This window comes from Hippocampus comes, unplaced genomic scaffold (assembly GCF_001891065.2).
Source record: "Hippocampus comes isolate QL1 unplaced genomic scaffold, H_comes_QL1_v1.1 scaffold45, whole genome shotgun sequence".
NCBI classification, from domain to species: Eukaryota; Metazoa; Chordata; class Actinopteri; order Syngnathiformes; family Syngnathidae; genus Hippocampus; species Hippocampus comes.
In genome coordinates this window covers 1,019,585-1,039,866 of record NW_017805783.1, presented here as the reverse complement: position 1 = coordinate 1,039,866, position 20,282 = coordinate 1,019,585, and the positions used below count along the sequence as shown (strand labels likewise).

The 20,282-nt window shown below is 41.0% G+C and overlaps 2 protein-coding genes across 11 annotated transcripts in view; one reads left to right on the top strand and one right to left on the bottom strand.

Annotated features, from left to right (window-relative positions):
* citb (citron rho-interacting serine/threonine kinase b) overlaps window positions 1-6,307 on the bottom strand; it is a 48,884-nt gene extending 42,577 nt beyond the window's left edge. For all 8 annotated transcript variants that reach the window (XM_019885154.1, XM_019885157.1, XM_019885156.1 and 5 more), the window contains exon 1: window positions 6,077-6,307. The gene's annotated coding sequence lies outside the window, so the exon portion shown is untranslated. The remainder of the gene's footprint in view (window positions 1-6,076) is intronic.
* A 5,715-nt stretch (window positions 6,308-12,022) lies between these two features.
* Window positions 12,023-20,282, top strand: part of bicdl1 (BICD family like cargo adaptor 1) — a 22,408-nt gene continuing 14,148 nt past the window's right edge. For 2 of the 3 annotated variants that reach the window (XM_019885261.1, XM_019885262.1), the window contains exons 1-2: window positions 12,886-13,266; window positions 14,504-14,719. In XM_019885261.1, the coding sequence (XP_019740820.1) occupies window positions 12,886-13,266; window positions 14,504-14,719 (597 nt within the window). Of the gene's footprint in view, window positions 13,267-14,503; window positions 14,720-20,282 lie in introns of all 3 variants that reach the window. The other variant, XR_002170069.1, reaches the window with a different exon arrangement.

The following is a 20,282-nucleotide window of genomic DNA, read 5'->3' as shown; positions in this document are numbered from 1 at the left end:
GTGCCTTTAAGAAATTATTGCATAATTTAGGCCTGTAATGCCTATTTATGCACCTAAAATATTCCACTATTCAGGATTGACACCAGAAACAGAATATGTACAACAAAGCCATTTTGTTCAGACAAAATTTATTTTCGAATGATTAGTTAATTGATGTTAAGAAACCCTTCAAATAATTACATCAGTCAAATTGTCATCATTAGTTAGTCATGCTTGTATGCTGTAGGAGATCCTTTTTGAGTCGGCCTATTTTTAGCTCCGAACTGCTAGAAATAGGTTGCTCATGTTGATGTAACTGTGTTTTCCACCACCACTGGATATATTTAGCAGAATGCGTGATCAAGAGCAAGGCAGAGGAAATCTTGAACAGAATATTAAAAGCGCTCGCTCCCCACCCACTTCTCCCAACTGGAACAGGCTGATCTTAGTCTTCAGTACAAGCGCATTGTGGAAATGGACTGAGAAGGTTGTTCTCGGTGTTGCTGGCTGTTCCAAAGCACATTGCTTTCCGATTTTAACGGCGTTCTTTGAGCGCATGTGTTCAGTCTTCTGTGCGCCGTCTGTGACCAGCAGGAGATAAACAACATGCGGTCCACAAGATCACAGGCAGTGGCCTCCGTGTCAAAAAAAAAAAGACTACATGCACTTTGTAGATTAAAAACAACAACCAAAAAAAAAATCACTTCTACTTCTTCTGTGAATAATTTCCCACAAATGTGGCTGCTGTAACAGTGTAACTCAGGAAGCATTCGGAGGCAGGGCGACCAGCAACACTGCTCAGGATGTGCGAGGTATGTCAGAAAAACATGCTTGCACATCTGCAAAACATTTTGACTGACACTTAAAAAACCCTTTCTGCTGCACATTTCTGTAATGCATCTGTGATGATTTCAGGGGGTGTGCTTCCACGCAGACTCCAGTGTTAATTGTCTGACCATGATGATATACTCTCTACGTGCATGCTCCCACCCGCAGTTCATTGCCAACAGAAAGATTAAATGACCTGTTCACTATGCAATGTCTAATACCCTTGTAATCAGACTCTGATTATAAGGGCAGCTAAAAATGATGAATCCTCAATGTGCCACAACGTAGATGTTGGACAAGAGCGCTTAGCTCAAAAGGTGTTTGATGGTGACAAGGGTTGCGATGGGTGCCTCAGGCAATATCTGAATGGACCTTGCTTTTTTTTTTCAATTCTATTGGAACAGAAAACGACCCCAAACTGTTCCAATAAAGTTAGAAGCCTTGTCCAAGCTGTCTTGGTAAGATGGGGAATTATCACAAACCACTCTTTGAATATTTGATAAAGATGTTTCTCTCATTACGTAACACTTCAAAGAGGTAGGAAATGTAATTGCTGATAATTGATGATTCAAACTATCATCACATTGAAGGCTTGCCTGACATGCAAACACCTTTTATCGTTTGGTGTGTGCGTGCGTATGTGTGTGTGTGTGTGTGTATATATATATATATATATATATCAGTGGCGGACCCTCAGGGCCAGCAAGGCCTTCTCTGCTGGCCTAAACATTCTCAGAAAAGTAAATTTACTTTTCTGAGAATGTTTAGGCCAGCAGAGAAGGCCTTGCTGGCCCTGAGGGTCCGCCACTGATATATATATATATATATATATATCAGTGGCGGACCCTCAGGGCCAGCAAGGCCTTCTCTGCTGGCCTAAACATTCTCAGAAAAGTAAATTTACTTTTCTGAGAATAACATTAATTTGTTATTTTATTTTCATAAATATGTAAACAAAATTATTCTCTGTATTCTTTACGTCATATTATTTCCACTTAGTCGAGTGGCTTTCAATGTTATTTAAAATAACATTGAAAGCCCCTCGACTAAGTGGAAATAATATGACGTAAAGAATACAGAGAATAATTTTGTTTACATATTTATGAAAATAAAATAACAAATTAATGTTATTCTCAGAAAAGTAAATTTACTTTTCTGAGAATAACATTAATTTGTTATTTTATTTTCATAAATATGTAAACAAAATTATTCTCTGTATTCTTTACGTCATATTATTTCCACTTAGTCGAGTGGCTTTCAATGTTATTTAAAATAACATTGAAAGCCCCTCGACTAAGTGGAAATAATATGACGTAAAGAATACAGAGAATAATTTTGTTTACATATTTATGAAAATAAAATAACAAATTAATGTTATTCTCAGAAAAGTAAATTTACTTTTCTGAGAATAACATTAATTTGTTATTTTATTTTCATAAATATGTAAACAAAATTATTCTCTGTATTCTTTACGTCATATTATTTCCACTTAGTCGAGTGGCTTTCAATGTTATTTAAAATAACATTGAAAGCCCCTCGACTAAGTGGAAATAATATGACGTAAAGAATACAGAGAATAATTTTGTTTACATATTTATGAAAATAAAATAACAAATTAATGTTATTCTCAGAAAAGTAAATTTACTTTTCTGAGAATGTTTAGGCCAGCAGAGAAGGCCTTGCTGGCCCTGAGGGTCCGCCACTGATATATATATATATATATATATACACACTGTATATATGGTGAGTGGTTAGCGCGTCGACCTCACAGTGCAGAGGTCATGGTTTCGATCGGGTACTCCGGTTTCCTCCCACATTCCAAAAACATGCATGGCAGGCAGATTGAACACTCAAAATTGTCCCTAGGTGTGAGTGTGAGCGCGGATGGTTGTTTGTCTCTGTGTGCCCTGCGATTGGCTGGCAACTGGTTCAGGTTGTCCCCCGCCTACTCCCCGAAGACAGCTGGGATAGGCTCCACCATCCCACATCGATAATGGATGGATGAAAAAAAAAATTATATTATATATATATATACACACACACACATACACACCGTGTGTGTGTGTGTGTGTGTGTGTGTGTGTGTGTGTGTGTGTGTGTGTGTGTGTGTGTGTATGTGCAGAAACGGCTCCTCAAACATAGAACAACAGAGCAAAAATGTTCACCATAACCACCGATCTGGAGGTCTTTTTGGAAGGTTGAATAATGTGTTGGCGTATGAGTCAGAGATGAGGAGGAGGAGGAAAGTGGAAAAGGGAAAAGGGTTGCAATCCAGTCTGCTGTGTGGTCCAAGTCCTACATTGCTGTTTGGGGTGTAGAGGCAACAGTCGATCAAAGAATACACTCGTTTACACCGACGGCGCCCAAAGGCTATGCTAACAGCTCCCCTGTTGGATACTCAAGTATGATCTTTCACTTCACCCTCTGCATATCATCTAGGGCAGATCTGAAATGGACTTTATTTACTCATTATTTGCAAATCAATAACCATGCTTGAAATCATCCCCCAGACATAAATGTCCACAGACATAAATATCCTAGATACCAAAAGCCTGCGCAGCCCTGATCAAATGCCAGGGTGGTGCAATTTATAAGAACAGAAAGAAAAAAAAAACTTTAAATATTTTTTTGTCCGATAACTTGCGCGAAGCAAGTGAAAAAAAGAAGAACTCTTGTCGAGAGGAGAAGTAAAAATAAGTCACTCAGACAATATGGTTGCACAAGTGCACATGCCCTCTTCTAACTTGGGATGGGGATGGGTTCAGAATTATCCAAACACATTGAAACTCCTGTTAAATGGGGCTCAGCACACAGCTGTCACCACTTCAAGTGCCTCTCATTAACCCAAAATAATGTTCAGATGTTCTGGTATGCTTTTTATAACTATTTTTTCATTTCTAGCATCCATCCATTTTCTAATCCGCTAATCCTCACAAGGTTCACGGGCGGGCTGTCTTTGGGTACACTGAACTGGCGGCCAGCCAATCACAGGGCACACAAAGACAAACAACTATCCGTGCTCACACTCACACCTGGGGACAATTTGGAGTGTTCCATTAACCTGTAACGCATGTTTTTGTCATGTGGGAGGAAACCGGAGTGCCCGGAGAAAACACACACAGGCATGGGGAGAACATGCAAACTCCACACAGGAAGGCTGGAGCCGGCATCGAACCCTGCACCTCTATGTACAGCCGACCACTGTGCCACAATCATTTCTAGCAAAGGCTGAAAATTCATGCAAACGCTGATCCCAAATTGTTCACGGTGGAGTATAAAGGGAAATGGGGAAAGAAAAATAAATTGTATGTCTGTGTGCGTTTTATTAATATTTTTGTGTTTAGTGTACACTGCAACCTCAGCATCCTATCAGTTTTACTTTTACAAAAAAGTAATTTTAAAAATTTCATTTAAAAACAGACGGTCACGTTTAACCTACAGTGGCGCGTGACCTCCATCAACGGAAGTTGTTTGCGGTCAGTGGTCTGCAATTCCAACTTACGATCAGAGCCGTTGCAATATCTCTTTTTTTCCAGTTTGTTTCATCCGCAATTGACCGATGACACTGGCAAAGAATTGGAATATGGAGCACCAGGAGAAGCTTTTTAAAACGGTACACGTGAGCTACAATAGTGATGTTCCTGCATTTAACACAGCAAAAGTGCGTCCCATGCCTCAGGTCACCCACTAAGGCAGGAGGTGATTTCCTTTTCACAAACTCACAAACTCTGGTATCTACTTTATTTTTCTGTTTCGTTCATGTTACGGGCCGTGATGGCTGTTGCTCATCATGGCATGCGCTGTAAACGGTCGATCGCCAAGATTGGTTGGCCTGAAAAGTAAATGTTTGGTCAAAAAAGGTTGGGCACCACTGTTGTAAAAAAAAATGCTGGGGTCAACTCCACCTTTAATGCAGCTTGCATCCCACATGAGCGAATCTATTTATGATTTGGGTCGTAGAAGTAAAACTTGGTTTTCAACACTCGGGTTTGAGCTGTTTTATGAAGCCTATGTGCATCTGCAGATTAAGCCTGCTCAGATGAGAGGTAAAACGTTTCAGAAAAGAGTCGGTTGTGAGTGGTTCAATGCCCTGTGAGTGCTGAGCTTCCATATATGATGGGAAATATTTTTAAATGATTTATCTTGATCTCATTTGTCTATATGACAAAAACCTGGCAGTCAATAGACTTTTTGCATCCACTGTATTTAATACAGTCACTTAACTTAATTGCAAATTGGCATGTTTTGTCAGTCCTCTAACAGCAAGCCGGGAGAAATTAACTCTTTACTGCCATAACAAGGTTGCGGAGATATGTTTGTTCGCTTGACTGTATTTGTGTGCGTGTGTGTTTTGAGTTTTTGTAGAATTACACTCACCAACCTCTTCATTGATATTCAGTGATGCTGTGCAGTTCTATAGCATTTCAAAGTTTATATGATAATAAAGGGGGGAAAAAAACACAGACCCCGCCCCTCTGTCAAATTGCAAACTGAACATTGTTGTGTCAAATCCCATTAGAGTGTGCTGATGAACCTAATCAAGTGGCCCATATTGTACTGACACAACCATCATAAATTCCAATGGAAAACAGGACAGGTGTTGAATTCCAAAAAAGGCTCTCGGGGGGGTGGGGACACTTGAGAACATGGAATGTTCTCTTCTCTTCTCTTCCATCTAACTCAACAAATATAATCTGAAGGTATTGTCATTTGTGATCCTGCTGAATAAGCATCAGAGAAGCAGCAAGCTATCTCCCCCCACCCCTCCCAAACCTGCTGTTACCATAGAGATTCCTCCAACCACAGTCTTCAGCTTGTCACTTTTTCCTTCAGACTTTGCAAGCCTAACCGAATAAGTGAGCAGACTGACTTCACCGTGTAATAGGCAGAGTCCGTAGTTACTTCATATCAAAACTTCTACGGTCTTGTCATTGATGGGTGTAACGTGAAATCAACCTGACAGTAGAGGCAGTCTAAATGCCACCGCCGGGAGTGAGGGCAATCTGCTCATGGGTATGCAACAGTAAGCTGAGCAGTGAGCTGAGACGCGAAGTGAGACAAAGCATCGCAGTCGTGACCAAAAGGAGAGTTCACTCTTCAAACAACAGGGCTGCTCTGCTGCAACAACACTATGTGGTCATTAAAGAGTGGTGTCAGGCAATCGAGACAGCATGCCGGGATGGTCAACGAGACAATGCTCTGCAGCTAAATCCATTGATCCGATTCTGCTTTCAACTGCCTATTTTAAGTAAAACAGCATGGCACTTACTCAGGACTGCTGCAGCTGAAATCTTTTACCCGGGTGCTCCTTAAAGACGGTACCTCCTCATCCGGTACAACCGTTCATATGGGGTCACTGTCAGAAGCCACCAGCTAGACTGAGAGCTTCGCTGGTTCATCAAATTTGTGGATGTCATCCTCAATGAGGAGAGAGAAGAGAGGAGAGAGTGAGCTCGACTCCCGAGCGCGGTTTACAGGGAGACCGAGAGGAGGAGAGGGTGGGGAGGGGGTGTGGGGGGTAGCATCATGTGGAAATGCAGCAGATCTGTGATCACACAGCGGTGGCTCTCCCTCTCTCTTCTGTATCAGTCTCACCCTTTACCACTCCCACTACCACCACCACCCCCGCTCTAAACTATTTGGTCGCGCTCCATGCTGCGGCAGCTGTCACTAATCATATTCATGTATGCAGCTTGAAATGCTGAGCCATACGCTGAGCCAACAGCGAGCACCCAGTCGTTGCAAACTAATGTAAGCTGTCAAAATTACAGTAGTTTTTAGGCAGCAGCGATGCAGTAACAGACTGTAATTTTCTATATTAAGTGACTGCATCTGTAATTTTAAGTATAATACTGGAAATAAATATCCAGTTAGTTGCTGTATTTTTGAGAACTGAATACAGTATGTTACTGCTGCCTGTAAAATATTGTAATTTATGATGATACAGTAAAATACTGTAATTATTATGTTTTTTTACAACAAGTAGCTGTATGTTTGCCCCATGTTGACTGTATTATTTCCTCAGAATTTCAAAATAAAACCCTAACAATGTTTTTTTAATGACTTCTAATTTGCACATTTTGGACCAATTCAAACCGTTCCAACTGGAAACTGTTCAGCTCATCCCTATCACATATTTGTCAGAATTTCAAAATAAAATCCCAAATTAAGAGTTTTATTCTTTGTTTGTTTTCCCTTCTAACATGCACATTTTCTGGACCGATTCAAACAGTTCCATCTTCGAACTATTCAGGTCATCCCTTCCACAAGATTGTGTACATTTTCAAAATAAAAGCTAATAATAAACATTTGTTTGTTTGATTTGTTTTGACCCCTAATTTCCATATTTCTTGATCAGCTCAAACCATCTTAAATTTAAGATGTTGAGATCATTTCTATTAATTTCACCATTTCTACGAACTTTTTTGTTCTGAATAAAAGCCAGCAATTAAGATTTGGCTGGTGACCAGTTCAGGGTGTACCACGCCTCTCAGTCAACTGGAATAGGGACCATCTTACCTGTGATCCTAGTGAAGACAAGTGACACAGCACATAGATGGAAGGATGGATGGATGGATGGATAAACGGATGGATGGATATTAACACCCAAATTGTTACCTGACCTGCAAAAATACACACACACACACACACACACACACACACACACACACACGCACGCACGCACGCACACTTTATCTGCAGAACAACAAACAGCCATTGTATGAAGAAACAGTCATGGTCATGCTTGACTCACTCACTCAGCCGCCCACTGCTACAGTTGAACATGTGGTCAGCTCAGCTGTCATTTACTGGTACGAGGTATTTACTTTAGAAATGATGGGCTCCAATTTCTGATGGGATTCTTATTAGTGTAGCAGGATATACACAGTAGAAACCACTGTGTGAAGTCTGAGAGGTTGGCACACTTTCTTTCGGATACGAGTTGAAAACAAAAATGGCCAGCATGGTTTCTCATATTTTGATTTCATTTTCTATGAGACAAAAATAAATCTCATGTACAGTAGCAGCAAAACAGAAGATCATGGAATCATTATAGGGAGAAGTCAAGTCAAAAATGGTCTTGACAATAAAATGTTCTATTTGCCACCCCTACTCTAAACAGGTGGATTTATTTTTTTTTTTTTGCTTAAGTCATATCCCACAAATGCAATATTAATCATAATACCATTTTTCGAAAATTGCAGCCGCATAGAACATACAAATAAAAGCAGACACATGCACAGACAGAGCAGTGGAGCTCAAGCAAGCGGCCCTTTTTTGCAGGATGAAAAGTGTATTTTTAAAATTTTTGTTTGTTTGGTTTTGCTGGAGTACAATTATTGCTGTTTTAAAAACAATGTTTAAACTAAGAAGAATAAAAATGATCATCTCATCATTATCAGTCTCCCTATAAGGTGTTTCGATGTTTGATTGGCTGTTAATGGAGTTGTAGTGAGAAGTCTGCCCCTTTGATTTGGGGTGCGCCCCCTCGCCCTGCCTCCTACTCCTCCACTTTGCTCCCACGCAGGCGTCACACTTGTTGAAACCCGCTTGACTTTTCAAGGGACATTCACGCACAGCACAACGCCTACACATTTTGTATTAATGAAATCCGTGATTTTAAAACCTTGTCCAGCTATTTACTGACCTTTGACATGTTGAATGAAGAGAGATTAGGGGAGAAATATACACAGCTGCAGCAGCAAACTAACCAACAGACATACAAAGAGACAGAAAATTCTATGATGGGAAGTCAAGTGAAATTTTTTCTTGACAATAACATGCTCAGCCCCATTTGTCAAAACACGGCCTTCCGATTAATAATATTGTGTTTGTGGAGTCCATCTCAGTGGGCAGCCATTTTGTCACTTGCTATCGAATGAAAATGACATCACAGTGAAAAAGGGCTCAGGTAACAACAAACCCATCTCACCTATTTTGTGATTTTAAGTCAAATGACTTTTGCAAGCTGAACCATGATTGCTTGATACCTGAGCCCTGAGCAATTGTGATTTGAACTAGTCTGGATTCGATTCCCAGATGTCAATTTACTGTACTTTTGTGCTGGTGTTTGTGGAAGTAAATGTTCATTTATTTAACAATAAAATCTAAACATTATTTGAATAATACCTTTGACAAACAAATAAAAAAACATCATGAATCTAAAAAAAAGTGAGCCAAAGAGGATGGAGTAACAATAAAAGGTATAACACTTAACAGTTACGTAATACACAGTCAAAATAATACAAATAATGATCTGTTGCGTACAAGAGCCATTGAAAATTGGGAACTTATCCACTCTTGCGCAGACACAACTTTGAAGGACTCATTTCGGAAATGGAACACGGTACCATTGGATTTCATATGAATCACTGCTCGGTAGTTCTGACCCAAATTGTATTTTGAAGAATATATTGGATGCCTTTTTTTTTCCATTTATTCAGAGAGAAGTTTAAATAAGCTTTAACTTGGGCCACATTATTTTTTTGTCTGTAATTCATTCATTTCTTCAATTTCATAATTTGTGTGTCAAATATATCCTACTTTTTTTTCTTACATTTTTGAAAAAGTTGGGCCAAGTTTGCCCCTTTTTTTTCTTGAGCACCTGCCCTCCAAAATGTCTGTGGCCACGCCTTAATTTTATTTTATCTTTGCCTCTTCATCCTTGTGAAAAAGTTAGAATCCTGAGCAGTGTGATTTATTTTGTGGAATTAAGGTGAACGTGTCATTCAGTAGAAACCACACCTTGCGAGTCATGTGTTCAGCGGGAATCACTTTTAGACAGTTTCTAATTGTTTATTTTACCTATTAATGTTTTCCATTTGGCAAAAATGTTCTTACACACTGTATTTCTATGTCATGGCTCTTTTGAAAGCGTCCCAACAAATTCGTATTATTTACTAAAAGTACTAATATGGAAACACTGCCACCCAATGGCAAGAAACGGGCATACATGTATGTTGGTTATGATTTGTTGGCCAACCATTTGAGTTCAAAGAGGCTTTGTCATACAATAGACTGAAGAAAATTGATTTATGTTTCGTGTGTTTTAGGGGCAGACTGCTACATAATTACGAAACACTCAGCACTCATGGTGCTCAATGTGTCAGTCAACCAGTCATACGTAGTGATGGTGAAAAAAAAAAGATTTTGATCTTGCAGACAAGCTGACAAAAACATCAGGTCACTCGGGAACTTTGTGGTAAATAACTGTGACCATTTTTTTCCTAACGTACAGCAAAACTGATGTAAATATCAGAACGTTTTACACAAATCCGAACCATCAACAGTACCATTATTATGGCAGTTTTCTTTTGAAAGCATTCAGTGAGTGTAATAGCTCGTTGTTCCACAGAGGGAGCTACAGTCCATGCGATGTGATCTGTCAGTGTATGCAGGTGCTAGAAAAATATCTGAACTGCATTGGAATTATAGCACCTGGATTTCTGATTAAAAGTACGACACATTTTGATCAGATTCCTCCAAGTCACAGTACGACAGACAAACATTATCTTAGACAATACCTCGCAAACTATTAACCGTATAGGTTTACATGTTCCACAGTGCTGGTGGATAACGTATATTAATCTTGAGTTGTTAAGAACTCTTTTTCCTACCTTCGCAGCAATAACCTCAACAATTTCCTGATGTTACAGATCAGACCTGCACAACAATCAGGGGGATATTTTGGACTATTCCTGTTTACACAACTCTTTGGATATAGTAATATTCTTGAGATGTCTTGTGTGCTTGTTTTGAAAAGGTTACGCTGTAGCATCGAATGCAATTTAGTTTTTGGATAGCAAACTGTCCAAGTCCTGAAGTAACAAAACATTTAATGTTTTGTGCAGTATTCGTTTCAGCGGGCTGTTGTTGTCTATTGTTGTGACTTAGATGATCTCATCACGTTTGATGACTAGTTTACTTAGAAAATTGGGTAAAAGTTCACATCCTTTTTCTTGAAACTGTATGTAGTGTTTGTATGTTTGCCTTATTTACGGTCGATATACTGTCGCTCTGCTAGGGCTAAAATGCAATGACTTATATTTTTGTTGACATTTCTCTCCTTTATTTTAATCTACATACCTCAAAAAGCATTGCACTAATGAGGATAATGTGCGCTTTGGATGAGCTCAGAGGAAATCACCCATGATGTGTCTATCCCCCCCACAGGAGACCAGCAGGCAGTGACCCACTTCTTTTGTGTGATCTTCATCAGCTCAAGAGGCTTTGTTTGTAATCATTCATCGGTGCCCACCCGCCACATTCTGACCTCATCCCTACCCCTTCAGCCTTCACCCATACACATGCTGCCATAACTGAATGAATTATTAGTGCTTTTATCACTTTTCTGTCAATGAAAAATGCACAGATTTTTATTAAAATTATTGTTATTCTGTATTTTCCATCAAACCACAACCAAGACTTCCTTTCAAAGGTATTGGAACGATGAAGCAAATGCCTTTGTTTTTACTGTACCTTGAAAGCACTTCCGTTTGACATGAAAACTTCTTTGCAATTTTCTTCTAAAGAAAAAAAAACATCTAAATTCATCCAGAAGAAACTGTGAATGAGGAGGAAAAAATAATGTGGTTGTAAATAGTGTATAGGTGTTTCGAGAAAAAGAGACTACCCTACCTAGTTTAAGTATGACACCTACTGTATGTGGTTTGTCGATTGTATGAAATAGTTATTTGAAATGGTAAAGGGAGGAAAACGAGCCCATCAGAATTATGTCTTGTGAAATTGATGCACTACTCATTCACTGTACACCCACATTTTGTTTCCTCTTTAAATCAAGTACAATTCTCATGAATTTAAAAGATTTGTTGCACTACTTGAATAATTCACGCATACTTTACTCATTTGGGTGCACAGTAGAAAGAATGCACTAATATATTTAAGCTTAGAAGACTAAAAATGTGTGCTAGTCTTAACCAGATCCCTATGATAATTCAAATGGAAGTGGGGCTCAGTGATTGGCTGGCAGGATGGGAAACCGGAGACCTGGACACACTGGTGACTGCCATAATGGATCACCCCCTCGTATTTGTTGATTCAGTTAAACAGTTTATTCAACACAGCTAACCATCAGACATGTTGACTCAGTGCAAGGCATCAGAGACCCATTTTTGTAACATGGTTAAAACAGTGTTTGATGACTCGATGGGTTAGTAGGTAACACACCTACTTTGGACATAATGACTGAGGTTCAAATCCCGGTCAGAGCAAATGGTAATGCTTGCCTTAGGTAAAACACACATATACCCTGGTCCCTTAACCTGGATAAAAATGGGTGGCCGTGGAAACTGTACCAAAGAAATGTGGTGTGTGGGTACCTTGCAGTGGTAACCTCTGACTGGGAAAAGCTGAAAGGCACTTCTTCCATTTGTTGCAAACACACACACACATTCGTATGGATGCCATTAAAAAAAATACTGTTTCCTATTTCCCACGCTGTTATGGCGGACGACAGCTTCCCCCATGCGCTCCTCGTGCTCATAATTGGAGGTCATACACAGCTGTGTGAGAAGCACCAAAATATGGCGCTATCATATTCAGCCAATGAGGTGGCAACTTGTAACAGGTTGCATCTGACGTCACTGACGCGGCGAGAGCGCGCATTCAATAGGGGCACGAGAAAAGATAGAGCGGGCGGCGAGGTCTTTTCGCTATGTCTCTAGTGTAACCGGCTAACAGTAAAATGGGGGAACCGGAGTCCAGCAACGGGATGGGCGCACAGCGACAGACTGCAGTGAAGAACTCATCGATGTGGATTAACACTATGATAAAACATTTGTTCTTCCGCACGTTTGAGACCAGCCAGTGAGTGAGCAGTCCAGGAGGGAGGCGTTGTTCGCTGTGATTCAGACTCAAGCAGAGCTGGCTCCAACTTACCGACGAGGAAGGGGCTTCAACAAGGATGGATGAATTTTCCATTACAGGCCACTACGGTCAGACCAACCCGGTCCGAGTAGGGTGGGTTCGTTCGGCTTAAAAAAAATAACGAAAAAAAAAAAAGCAGTCGGTTCCTATCTGGCGGCTCGTCCTTCGTCCTGCCGGCCGTGGAGTTGAGCCATGTCTACGTTCTGCCTCGACCTGAGCACGTCTGGTGTGGCTTCAGCACCGTTGGAGCTGGACAGCGACTACATGGAGCCGTGCCGCAAACCCGCAGCTCACGAGCCCGGAGGCTGCCCGGCTAACCCGCTGCGCCACGCCGGCTCCGGCTCCGGAGGCCTCGGCGTGGCGTTGGAGGAGGAACTGGCCATGCTCAGCGACGAGCAGGATAAAGCGGAAGAGCTGTCGGTGGACCGTAATGCCGACTTGATGTCTCTCATCCGTCAGAAGGAAAAGGATTTGGTGTTAGCTGCCAAACTGGGCAAAGCTTTACTAGAACGAAACCAAGATTTGACGAAGCAATATGAGAAAATGCACAAAGACCTCAACGACAAATTAGAGGTAATAAAAGTGATTCATCAACAGTAAATGCTCTTAGATCTCGATGATGTACTTGCAATGACCAAGGTTTGTTAAAAGTAATGTTATACAATTGAGCATAGCATCATATAAAACTAATTTTCTTTTGGGATTATTGTCCTAGCAAGTGGTACTGTACTTTTTCAGTTCTGTTTTTTTTTCGTTTAACATTGCGCCATAACTATGACAAAAGTAATCTCAAGGGCCAATTGGATTATTTCTATGAAAGCTTGCTTCTTATTTCAATGCTTTCTGAATCTGTCCGATTTACAACAAGAGTTATCTGAAGTCACTTTTTCATGGCATTCTTGGACAAAGGTGCCCATCTGCCTTGATTTACTGGTAGGCCTACCAGCAGGAATAACTCATCATGACTTTGGTCAAACTTCTGGTCTAGTTTATCCCGAATTGTATCACTGACCACCTATTTAGTATTTTGACAATGGAATACCATGCTGCTTTGTTTCCTCTTTTTCTGGGGGGGGGGGGTATTCTCCACTCTAGCTAATATGTAGACTGAGAAAAACACACAAGACTAATCCCTTCACTGTACACAGCTCACTGAATCTACTGTACATCTGTTCAGCCCTTTGATCCATATTCATCCTCATGATGCAGCTCAGAATTAATCTGCTTCCCAATATCAGACCCCTTGAAGTTGTTTTGGGGCTTAACTTGTTTTGTTGCATCTGTTTTGGAATTCTTTGTTTACAATCTACTCCATTTTATTCAGACAACAACGGATGCATCTAAATTGTGAGATAGCCATTGTTAATAGCCAAGTGACCAACTGGTCACTGCTATGAAGAGACAAGGATGATCTTTGTTCAAATAATGTTTTTAAAAAATGACACATTAAGGAGAAACAAAGAGACTCAAGTGTCAAGTTCAAGACCAGAAAGAAGGAAGCAAAAGCGAAGTTTGTCATCCCCCTTCCTTACAATCCAAATTATTACCAATAAAAACTTTGTATGAAATGACAATTTAGTGCTTGTTTTGGAAAAACAAACACATTTCAATTTCTGGAGAAGGAAAAACTGGATTTTACTTTACATCCAGTTCTGTCATCATTTTCCAGTGGTGAAGGACCTCCTTTTCTTAACGCACTCCAAACTGTGATAGACCATCTAAAATACCGTGTGCTATTTATACATATGTTTTCATGGATGTCGGCACTACAGCTATAATATCTAATCTTGTGCCGCTTCTCTTCCGGCAGCACTTGGAGCAAGAGAAGCATGACTTGCGTTGGCGTCTGGAAAATCGAGAGGGGGAGTGGGAGGGCCGCGTGGCCGAGCTGGAGACTGACATCCAGCAGCTACAGGGAGAACTGGAGCAACACCAGGTCCAGCTGAGAGAGGCTGACAGGGACAAAACTAAGGCCATCAGTGAGCTATCCGAACAAAACCACCGACTTCTCGAACAGCTTCGAAGGGTGAGAAATTGTCCATGTGCGTATTTGTGTCTGCATGTGCAAGCGTGTACTTCAGATGTAACACTTCAAGCAGCATGGAAGATTTAATTAGTCTGGGCTTTGTGTCACATGGCCTTAAGCGTTCTTCCACGCTCCAGAAAACCCCATACAAAGAAAGTACACATGTGTTCATGTGTTCCTGGGTTGGCTGTCGGGGTCTCTCAGCGGAATTCAGGTCTGCCTGCATGACATAAGATGCGTAGCGGGACAAATTGCCTTCAGCCCAGCGTTCATACTCCACCCAAAGTCATCAGTGTGAAAGGTGTGCTTTTGAAGCTTATCATGTCGAACAATTCCGAGCGATTGCCCTGCACACTGCAAAACCACTCTGCATATTGACAGGTATTTCAAGGCAGTAATAATGAATTGCATTAGTAGGAGATCGTCCCAGGTAAGGTTCACCTACTCAGCAGACACTTGCAGTAATTTGGCTTCATTTAATGGCTGACGAGAGATAAGATATGGAAGACGTGTTAAAATCGGCCCCTGTAAACAAAACAGTTCAATTGTGACCAAGTGGGGAATGATCTTGTCCATATGCATTAAATGTTAAGTCACGGGAAATAATGAAAACATAGGAACTGGGAAGCCTCGCACCCACAGGTGATTGAACGTTGTTGAGAATAGAGTGAAAACTAGATGGCCAAAAATAGAAAAAAAAATTCTTGGGTCAAGCTGTGACCGTCATAAAATATTTCTAACTACACTGAAAACATCTTTCAACATTCCGAACTGTAATGAAAAATGAGGAAAGATCCTAAAATTTGCAACTAACCTCATTTAATTTAGAACATTCTCAACTAGGGGCATTCGGGAAGGCCTCATGCGATAATATAATCATATTCAAATCCAAATGTCTTTTTCATCCAAAATAACACCAACAGAGCAAACTTTGTCGTTTCTATTTTAATATTTTGTAGCTGAAGACAGCTGGAGGAAAGCTACACAAGCACGAGCATAAGATGAAAACTCCAAACAGGAAGCTGTGATTGAATTGCCCAACCTCAACTGAGAGGCGGACATCCTGACCACGAGTACACCATTCTGTCATTTTACAGACATCTCCCTCCCCACCACAAAATTGTGTTGGAATTTCCAATTGTTGGACCTTAGGGGCATCCTTACCATCCTAGAGCAAAGGTGTGATGTCACACTTCAGCACATAATTTGTCCATGCTTGGACCCAGCATTCTGCTGTCTTTCCCTTGCCTGCCTGCCATCCATGGCGGGGAGGCCAGTAAAGGGTATAAACGCCACATGGCAAAATGCCTTCGAGCTTTAGTCCCCAAAAGATAGCGTGCGCATCTTAATCTCTTTTGCAGTCGTGTCTGTGGCCTTGTGTGTACATTGATCCTTCTCCTGGGAAAAGAGGTTCTGCGGCTTTGCACGTGCTGATACGATTGACTGACCTGCAGTTTAAATTGTATCTTGCTCCTGGGATTCCTCTCATCTTGGTCATATACTACTATTACTACTACTAATAATTATTATTATAATTGCTATAATTATTATTACCAGCGCCCGTCGCAATGGCTTCATCATATTTTATGAAAGAAGAGTGCAGGACCAATCTGTTGCTGTAAGGAAAGTGTTACGGTTACCGTTATTGTGTGACATTCCCAAGAGTTAGTAGACTGCATCCCCTCAGATCTCACGATTCATTTCCTTTGAGCAAGAAAATGGGCACCTTGCATAACAGAACAAATGAGGTCAATCACAGTGCTTGCCTGTTCCACCCCTTTACTGCTTTTCTGATTGGCTTGCTTCCCCAACCCCCACCCACCTCTCTGCTGCTCATTACTCAGCAATGGGCTGCCACCAAGTGATGTCGACTGTTTACAAGTCTGATTGGATGTTGAGAACATAAACACCCCCCAGGGGAACTGCTTGTACAAGACATGCTCTATTTTCATTTGGCGGAACTATTCTCCTGTGCTACTTGTCGACTCTTTGAATAAAAACAGCTGATCAGTATCTAATTAGTTTCCATCTCTGGAACAATAGGATCAACTCTCCTCCTTTTCATTGGCCACCATCAGCAACAAGAAGCTATGTAGGCCCTAGCTATCTAACTAATGAACATCATAATTACTTTAAAGATAGCAATTGCCTTTGTTAACCATGATAATGCGATTTCTGCTAAATCATATTCATGTAGGTAAACTAACCAATGGCTCGATTCAACACCTTGCTTCTTTAGAACAACACAATACTGCATCAAACATGTATGTATACAATAGTCAGATGGACTCAGTGAAATTCCTTTAACACTCTCAATTTATTTAATGGCAGGTACCCTTGTTTGTGACAGTGCAAAAGCTTTCCAACAAGTAAACAACTGGGCACGAACTATGGAGCAACACTTTTTTTATTTTTTTATTTTTTTGTGACATCATGCTCCACATTCAATTTGTCCAGGAGTTTTAGATGTTAGCCTTTTGAAACTGGGCATTGATGCAATCAATGCAAAAAACCCACCTCAAAACTCACTTGTATTCTTTGGCATTTGACTCAGCATGACTCAGATTTGATCGTAGTTTTACTGTTTGGTGCCTTCTACAATCTTTGTTACTGATTTATTGCTTCATTGTTGTATATATGTTAGTTGCTCCATGTACAGCACTTTGTATGCAGCAATGGCTGTTTGGAAGTGCTCTATAAATACAGTTGAGTTGAGAATAATTGAAAGGAGAATAGGAATAATGTCTTAACGGAGCTCTCAATTGGCTACAAAAGGATGGCCTTGCAAGCAGGACTCTCTGACGGAAGTGATGTAAGACGCAACACAGAGAGGATTAGGCTATAATCCATGGTAATAGCCTTGCCATATGCACTAGAACCAAAACAACTTAGCCCCTCACTCAAGTTAATTAATAACAACAGGTAACATATTGATTGAGGAAAAGATCTAAACTGTGAGCGTTTCTGCCGTCATTTCTTGCCCGGAGTGATGTAAATCATCGTGTGTGTGTGTGTGTGTGTGTGTGTGTGTGTGTGTGTGTGTGTGTGCCTACGTGCAGATGAGTTTTACTTGGTCACTTATATGTTGTATTCACTCAATTCACAATATTCATTCATTCTCCGAACCACTCAACCTTAACTTCACAATAGTTGCATTGAAATAATTAATGGCCATTTGATACAAAAAAAAAAGTGTGTCTGTGTATGCAGTACAGGTGTAGAGTATCAACAAATCACATCAACACAGTACAGTACAGTATTTTAATGTTGATTTTTTTTCCGTCTTGGGAAAATAAGAGTCTATTTTGGGTTGTTTTGTTGGATTCATTCTTTGGTGTATGAAAATGTTTGCCTGCGTATCATACAGTTTTATTGCTAGTTGCAAGTAACTGTCCCGTTGATGATCACTGATGTCTGGTGATTCTCGTGCATACTGAAGGATTTGTGTTGCCATTTGCATTGCTTCCTTGCTGGATGATGGCTTGTCATCAGGAGTTGAACTGGGAAGATCATCTTCTTCCTCAGACTTGATCACATTGGTGGTTTGCTCCAGCAATTCAGTGATTTCTTTTGCTGTGTAATCTTTAGTGACAGCCAAATCACAGTCCACATTTAGAAGATCCTGGTTTGTCCACTCGCTCACCGTCTCAATCTTTACCTCCCCTCCCTCACTACGCAAGACAGAATTGGTCAGCTGATGCCCTGTAACAAACTTTTGCAGCCAGCCACCGGACGCTTCGAAGTCGTCTATGCCCATGGATTACGCTATGGAGCTAGCCTTCTCGTGAATTAGCGGCCCAGTGAGCGGGAAGTTTTTAGCACGACAACAGTGAAACCATTCCAGCACACGATCATTTACCGCGCTGTATCTCGTCCGTCGAGCCACAAGCAATTTCCTATGAGCAGGGAGACTCCCACATTCGTACTGGGCAAGAATCGATGCCTTGTTTATTTAAAGTTTCGTAGATTTGGGTCTTTCCGACTTTAAGTGTCTCCTGGATGCTTTTTACTTTGTGTCCAGCTTCGCTCAAACGGATGCATTTCACTCGCTCCTCCACAGTCATTACAGTTCTTCTTTGTTTCGATGCCATGATCTACAGGACGCAAGTGAAAAAAATGTTAAAATCTTTCGCAATTACAGTAAAACGCACGCCAATAAAAAGTCACTTACACGTCGTCGTTTCGGATCCGATGACAGAAAAAGGCGAAGTGAACACTTTTCTTCTGTTGTGTGGAGTGGGCGCTGCGTGTATTAAGCTATTGCGGGCTTCCTTCTGCTTCCGGGTTACGAATACCGGAACTTCCGCTTAAGGAAGTTCTCATACTGAGAAGCTATTTTGGCCCCTTGGAAACCTGAAAGAGGCTCGCTTCCTGTAGCATATTTGCGAGCTGCTGGCACAGGTTGTCTTGAAACTGTGCAGGGTACAATAGAATCTCAAGACAATCACTTGTGTTGCCCATTGTCAGTCGTGTTCCATTCATTTTGTCCTAGCCAGTTTGGTTTAGATCATTTTGTTGAATCCCAAAAAGTGGTGCCAGGTTTGTTAATTATCAGTTATTTTTTTTAATCATGATTAGTATCACTTTTCAACTTATTTCAGTGATTTTTTTTTTCTTGCATTGAATCTTACCCCTGCAACCCCCCCACAAAAAAATCATGCATTTGTGAAGCAGTGTGTTTGTGCTTGATCCACTGACAGTTAATGCAGGCTTATTTAGCGGTTTCTGTGAGTGAGTGTGAATGCCAGAGTACAGACCAAGGGTGCGGAATGAGTCCACCCCGCAGCCATCAACTGCCTTTTGACGACCACTTTTCTTTCGCTATGACGAAAACGGGCAACGCGAGGAGTTGCCAGACTAAGCGAGTAGACAATGTGTCAGTCAGCCATGTTCTCTGTCAATCTGCCACCCTGTAGTTAAAGGTTGTGACTGCGAGCTGATCCTGAAGTGGCCATGACAGACTGCGCATCTGGTTGCTTCACAAAGAGGAGCATGTCATGCAGCTGTCACCGATACCGCCGTCGATGTCCTAGTTCCGTATCCGACTGAACGGAACTGTTGAGGGGGTCCCTGGTGATTCTGTGACTGGCTCTTATGATACAACAAAGCAAACTTACAAGATATTAATGCCAATGGGAGAAGTGTTTGTGATGTGAAGCCGTACTGCATCATATTCAGCGATGGTTAAAATATTTTGGGTTCCCACTTAAGCTAAGTGAGGTGTGCAAAATATTAGACTCTGTTGCACACCACTGTCGTATTGTGAAGATGTTTGTGTGCGGTCATGTGACTGCCTGGCTCTGCAAATGGTGAAATGGATGCAGTACATATAGAATAGCAGTTATTCTTTGCAGAAATATTGAAGTATAAATACAGTATTTATTCATTATCTGAGTTTTTGATTTTGGGGCACACAGCGTTTGTGTTTTGTGATGTGTCTGCCGCATGCTGCAGACACATCAGTTACGCAATACAGTGATCCCTCGCAATTTCGCGGTTCGTTTATCGCGGCTTCGGTGCATCGCGGATTTTTTTCAAAAATATTCATAAAAAAAAAAATATA